The sequence below is a fragment of the Spodoptera frugiperda genome, chromosome 6, assembly GCF_023101765.2.
Source record: "Spodoptera frugiperda isolate SF20-4 chromosome 6, AGI-APGP_CSIRO_Sfru_2.0, whole genome shotgun sequence".
In the NCBI taxonomy this organism is placed as follows: Eukaryota; Metazoa; Arthropoda; class Insecta; order Lepidoptera; family Noctuidae; genus Spodoptera; species Spodoptera frugiperda.
In genome coordinates, this window is record NC_064217.1 from 6,302,453 (window position 1) to 6,309,519 (window position 7,067).

At 39.1% G+C, this 7,067-nt stretch overlaps 1 protein-coding gene across 1 annotated transcript; it reads right to left on the reverse strand.

Annotated features, from left to right (window-relative positions):
* Positions 1–3: 3 nt before the first annotated feature.
* On the reverse strand, positions 4–6,346 carry LOC118267652 (uncharacterized). The gene is made up of 3 exons (XM_035581758.2): positions 5,115–6,346; positions 2,379–2,510; positions 4–2,268 (listed from the first exon to the last, which is right to left on the reverse strand). Exons 1-3 carry the CDS (start codon positions 6,135–6,137, stop codon positions 2,182–2,184), a joined length of 1,242 nt encoding a protein of 413 aa, XP_035437651.2. The 5' UTR covers positions 6,138–6,346; the 3' UTR covers positions 4–2,181.
* Positions 6,347–7,067: the final 721 nt, after the last annotated feature.

Below are 7,067 nucleotides of genomic sequence, written 5' to 3' on the forward strand. Positions count from 1 at the left end.
GTATTCGGGTGGGAAAACATAATTTATTTCATTACGTATGTACATGGTGTGTTCACAGCAAATACAAAATAATCACACTGCACGAGGCATTCACAGAACTAAGTCTAACACAAAAGCTAATTGTAACATAAATACTATTGGTACACCAGTGTGCGATGTTATATTGCATGATACAAAATGTTAGCATGAGCTATAATGTTCCACGTGTCAATATAGAGGGCTTTATTATATCCAAAACTTTCCTAAACACGGCTTCTTGCGCCCGATACGATTTCATAAATACAAATCGCCTCGTGTGCAAGAGACTAACAATTCCTTCTACAGGGGAAACGACAATATTCAAAGATACTACAGAGGTATCACATTTTAATTTCTAACTACACTTCTCCCCTCCCTCCCACATACGATTGTACAGTCATATTACATACCTAACATTGAATTACATAATACGTGTAAATGCATTATATCCTTAGCACACACAGTTACACATAAATTGAAAACATATAGTGCCGTTACAAAACAACGTTTTAACAGGTTACACGCCATTTAAATAAAACTTACTAGTATCTAAAAACTCAATCATATATCAGTCTTATAACTATGTATTTAAAATTATATAAATACTTAATTGAGATGAAAGTTAGATAATTGAAATGTATAGTAATAAAAGAGCGACGTTAAAACACATATAATAACATTACACCGAGATTGATATTATTTCATCTTATCCTAACGGGCTACACAAAAAATAAACGAGTATGCTTATTATGTAGATTTATAATACCACAGGTTTAGTTAATACTGACGAGTCGTACAATCGAAACTTTCAGAGATATGATATACATGGCGCGGGCGAGGCCGCTGTATCGCGTGTTGAGCGAGCCCAACTATATAGAACTGCATGTGGTGCGAGTACTGCGCGCTGCACAGACACGGCACCGCTTGATAAACATTCTGATAGCGTGAATTACATGGAGTGCCGGCCTTACTCGACCGTTACACCCTATCTACATTTATTAATATGAATGAACAGAAGCTCCGAATGCCACCACTTCATAGTTAGGTTCTAGCAAGCTCATAAGTATACTATCAATATCTAATTGTCATTTTTATTACGATGCCGAGTGACATTATTATGGGTGGCAGGGAAATGGCTAAATCAGTTATTGGATCACGTTCTCTCCACTAGCTATTAATTTCATGACCATTTGCGCAGACCTTCGCCACTTCGATACGTACTGACATGGAATGAAAACGTGTTACGTTATATTTACTATCATTACTATCAATAATGTTTGGCCAAATCCATTATTATAAAAATAACTGGGCCATGCCATTCCCCTACGACCGAAGTTCTACATAGTAATTTATTTGTAACAAAAATATTTATAGCAATTTTGGCATTTGACACGTACCTACGACCCTAATTTACAATCGATTATCTAGTGCGATTACAAAAAATACTTACATATTATATCGTATCTCTGAACATGGAACCACCATCCGGCCTTCGCTGGCACGAGACCAACCGAATCGTACATTATATACAAACAATAGGCACTGAAAGTTTGAAATATGATCGGTGTGTAAGAAGACGGACACTGACAGGTCTTCCAATGCGACTTCGAGAAACTACAGTACTGCAGCTAAATTATTACAAAGTGCGTGGAATGCCTGATGTACAATTGAGGTGACAAGGACGCGTGCTCGTTAGTACAGCGTTGCCGATATAATCACTTCGTATTCATTCAGTGTTTATTAGTCATACACACAAGCAAATTGAGTATTCTTAGGTGAAACATTTAAGTTATACAATTTATATTCATTATAATTTAGTTAAAAATAGTTAAATATAAACACAATAGGTCATTAGTCATGGCTGTCGGGCAGTTTCGCTGCTTATAACAGATTCGAGAATAGACAGGTGCCACAACTTGACCTGACTGCCTTGTGTTTGTAGTGGAGTTAGCAGAGATGCTCTCGTCGTACGTATGAAGCGTAAATAGCGTTTACTAATAATTATACATAGAAATATAGTTTACTATAAACAGAAAGTAAATATTTATTGGCATAGAAGTATGTGTGTTGTAATACTATGTACGATATGTACCAGAGTTGTACACGAGGCATCCTGCGGCTGCCGGCTGCTGAACAAGCGTGAAGCGTGAGTGAGGGAGGCGCTCACTCCTCGCCCTCACCGTCACCGTCCTCAGCGTTTTCAGCCGTCAACAGGTTGGTGTTGTCGTCAGCTTGAAGATCCGCAGTCAACTGTTGGAGCAAGTGCTACTATTATGTACTGGTCGTAATAACCAATCGTACGTTGTTGTGATTGCAGTGTCTCAATAAAACATGATATGGCAATAGGTTAAGTTACTTACACCGAGTTTCGAGGAGGCGATTTGTGAGCGCTTACGTCGGCGTACAGCGAGGGCCAGTAACAGCACCAGTGCGATAGACGAGAGTGCTGCCACTAATAACGGGAGCAGCAAGTTGTCTCCGGGAGAGTAACCCTGGAACAACGGTACATAGTTATTTTTGGCCATACACCTTTGAACGGTGAACTCCAACCCGACTGTCAAGGTTGAAGATTGCAATTTCTGTCGTTTAGAAGAGACCCATCATAGTCCACCAGTGGACAGTCACTTCACTAGCTATCTACCTCGAACGAAGATCGAAAGTGCGACTGATAGGTCTCGGTTTCGGTTCTCAATACACACAAGGAGTCTGAAATCGAGTCCTTTGATGAAAGTCTATCATACTCTACTTTATTATCTTTCACTCTACATAAAATAGATGTAGCTACTACATGTACCTACTCATCATACCTATGTACCTATAGTGAAGACCACACGTTCTAATTCAAGATAAACAAACTATTTTTTCGTACCTAGTAAATTTAAGGTAATTCCCAAAGTAAATTACCGTGAAGAACGACCAAGTAAATTACCTAATAAATTGGTAAGTACCTACCTACCTATGATACGAGGTGTGTGTTTACTTTACGAAAACATACGATACGTATTACGAGTAGGTACCTATAACTCAGTTTGTAACATAGGGAACTTCCTACCTAGTAAAGTAGATATAAGTGACCATGAAAAGTACATAATATAAAAATAAACAATGCATGATTATATGTACTTAGCTGAATTATACCTACTCTACTGAATGTTAGGTTCAAATTGAAACGCTGAAAGATACTTCAAATTCTTCTGTGAAACGTTCTTGTAAAATCGATCAAGCGATTCAGATATGGAAACCTAAAGTGCCAGTTTTCATTTTGCAGATAGATATGTCTTATACTTCAGGTGCATACGTGCATATGAAACCCCTGTAGTCTTGATTTTAGAAAATTAATAACGATTTTCCATTCAAATTTCACGAATCAACAGCGTCTAGCCAAGTTAATTCTCAGCAACATAGGTGAATTCTTAATCGTTGTTGTAACTAAAACAAGTTTATTTTGCATAGTAGATATTGTTCGTTAAGATTTCTTATTAAAATTAAAATTACTAAATAAAGTATAAATTAGCTACGAATAATCTCCGTTCATTAATCGTGAATAAATAATAAAATATCAATAAATCTTGGATTAAGCTTTGGCTCGACAGCCAGCCGCCTGGGAGCCCCGGAGGTCGCCATGGCCGAGCCGTTATGCTTTTTGCCAATTTTCCCATTCCCCTATAAATGTAATGACATCCATATGTTTCTTACAATGTTCACAATAATTTATTTGTCATTAACGTCTCACTTATTGGGTCATGCGGATTATTATATACAGTAAGTACCTACACCACATGTGTTGGAGCCCTCGATTCGAGAGCCTACTTGTTTTTTAGTTAATTAATTCCCTTTGTCATACAACTCTACACTTAACAGTTCACTTCGGATAAACGGAGAATTCAAAAGTGAAGATACTTTTTCTGAGTGTCGTGTCGAAGTACCTACTTAGCTACCTATGTGTTAAAAGTTAAAATAGAAAATGTAAAGCAATATTTCCCTGCTCCGAGAAAACATTAATATTTTTCCCGAACACCTCGCTCGCAGTTAACCACTAACAGTGGAGAGCTTCCCTGTTCCATATTCATGGCTTTCAGAGGCGAGGCTCCAACCATTTTTGGGCAATTATCCAAGCACCATTCTGTTTCAAAAAGCTGCACATTAACGCACTTGTACATTTTGCCATTTTTACGATGCTTTCTTTTTGCTAACTTATTTAGGTAATATGTATGTTCTTCCATTTAAGTTTTTAATTATTGTTTTTTACTATTTTCACTTCAAGTTTTAGTTTCTTATTTAGGGGATTTCAAATCTTACGCAGGTATAATTTTAGAAATTCTATTTAAATATTTATCTCACTACAGTATTACAATGATTATTTTAAAATAATTTTGAAGCTACGCGTACCTAACTATGATGAGGATACTATGTATTGTGCTAATTAAATCGCACCAGTAGTGAAGGTCTTTGCAAACGTGGAGTAGAATTTTGATGTTTCAAATGGGTTTTACCTCCCATTTAGAGTGCACTGAACCAGGATCAATAAGTTGTGACTGTTGCTTATAAATTGCGCCATACTGAATAGTATTAAAGTTAAATGATCGAAAAGTAAAATTGTACCGTCATTTATATACAAATTTAAAAAGTTTTCAAGCCAGAAATGTTTCTTCTGTTAATGCATTTCCAATCACTCTCCTATTATTGTTTACAAGATTAAAATTGATGAAACAAAACTCGTTTGCCGAAGGTTGTTGAATACCATCCGACATTTCGACCATCTCATACGGAAATAAACACTAACAATAATAGGAAGTCTGTGATACGATAATATGTTAAATTCTCTTGAATTAATAATTTCCTCTTTGCAAAAGTGCAAACTCTTTCCTTCATTGTGGTTCAATAAGAACTGTTCATTACATAAGAAATACGATCAGCAATGGATTTCATAAATCAACTTTGTAGGTTTTCCACGTCCGCTTTCATTAAATCACTCGATGTTATCAAAGAACTGTTACGATTAGACATGTTGAGCACGCACTGGCGTTATGATTAAGTAAATAGGTAGGTAAACATTACATAAGTCTAGAATAAGGCTAGTACTATGCAGTACGTACCGTCCATTGGAAGTAAGATGACGTGTCCACGAACGGCCAACGTGCTCCATACCAACCAGCGTCGCCGGCCTTTGCCACCGTCACTTCATCAGAATCAATGCCAGCAGCCGCGTAATCAGGCTTCAGTGGAGGCAGAGAAAATACTTCATCTACTTCCAGCGATTCTTTAAATTCATCGTCATCATCTACCGACAGCATGGTGTCTTTCAAATCTCTTAATTTAGAATTTTCACTAGTAGTTGCAAACTCAGTCGTTACAGGTGTCCTCGCTGTAGTCGCTTTTGTTGTAATCAGAACGTCGTCGAATCCTTTTGTAGCAAAAACTGATTTCTCTGACGGTATTTGTGTTTTAGAATAATATTTTATTACACTACGCAATGTGATCGGTTCTGGAGTGACTGTCGCTCGGATTATAATGTCTTTTTCCCATTTTACTGATGTGTCATGATTAGGTTCACGATTATCACTGGAGACTGTTCCGATGAGTGGAATAACGTTATCCTCTGTGGGAATAGGCGGAATGACTGTGGATGACGTAGAGCTCTTCCATGATCGCAAAGCTGGCATTGTCCAGGGAGGTGTAGTCGCTCTCTCGACAGTCACTGTTGATGGTACAGTGGAAGTGGTTGTGGGAGGCGACGTTGAAATAGTGCTCGTCTCGAATTTCTGACCTAACGTTAATACGATCTCTGGCGTCATCTTGAGTTCTTTTTTTCTAGACTTTACCATCTCGCGAGCAGCAGATGCCATTGGTGCAGGAGTGTTGATTTCATGCTGGCCCTGTTGATTCCTTGCGTCAATAATATAAAGTGGAACAAGAGTTAGAACGAGCGTTGCAGCCATACTAGACAGTATCCATAAGGCATATTTCAAATCTGATTTCCTTCGAGCTCGTCGCACATGAATTGAGGGGCTGTAGTCTCGTCCTTTGCCCTTGAAGCCGCTGTTGTTCAGGACTTCCTCCGCCTGCGGAAGGATAGTGTACTGGAGACTATTCTCGCCGTGCCGCACTGTCTTGTACATTTTGCTGTTGCTCCTACTTAGTTATCACAAAAGGAAACACTACTGTAACGTTTTGTATTCACACTAAATCTTATCACATGCTCGGGTTTTCAGAGAGCCGAGAGGATCCGCGGTGCTCGCGTGTCTCAGTTTCGCGAGTCATCAACGTGAGGAGTCGGTGCGAGACATCGCGGCCACTCGCGCTTTGTGCAGCGGAGTCGGTGCGGCCGGCAGGCTCAGGCCGCACCGCGCACGCGCCACAACATTGAGCGGCTGCGCGCTCCCCTATCCGCGGCGGCTCGTCGGCCCCGAGCTTTTGAGGTTATATGACTTAGAAGCCGGCTTCTATTTTACATCACGCCGCACGACAATAACAATAACATTACAAACTCTTTAACTAGGTATCTACACCACCTCATTAGCGAGGATGAGCTCCAGACACTTTATAATACTTGCGGCTGAATGAGGCAGCATCTATTATGGTGTGCAGAGATTGGTTGATGTTGAATGGAACGGAAAATTTATTTCGGGTCCACTTCGCTAATGTAATCGAAAGCCAATACCTACGCCTGCCGAGTAAATTTAGCGTAGCTAAGTTAAACTTGATTGTAGGTACCGAACATTTATGTTGCTATTCCCATTTTACTGCGAGGGTTGATTTTGAGCGTAACAGTAATGACGACTCCTCAGTGCAGGCTTCCAGTGAAAAATTATGACTCACAGACGAGTCGTTTTCCCAGTAATAATAAGTGTGTGTATCTGATTCAGGTTTCGGGCAACTTCCATCGATTTAGTTTTTTGCCTGCATTGAACCTTCCCAATGGCAGATCATTTATCATGTAATATACAGCGGGTTTGAGCGTTGGATTCTGGTTTGACGTTACTAAACTGAATAAATATTGTCAGATTTTGATGAATTGTATAGGGCACTCATGTATTGTCACCTACTCT

Coding starts and splice junctions, on each gene's coding strand:
- LOC118267652 (XM_035581758.2), bottom strand. CDS start 6,137: ATGTACAAGACAGTGCGGCACGGCGAGAATAGTCTCCAGTACACTATC. Junction 2,511..5,114: donor CATCTTACTTCCAATGGACG/GTACGTACTGCA, acceptor CCGTTGTTCCAG/GGTTACTCTCCCGGAGACAA. Junction 2,269..2,378: donor TCGCCTCCTCGAAACTCGGT/GTAAGTAACTTA, acceptor TTGCTCCAACAG/TTGACTGCGGATCTTCAAGC.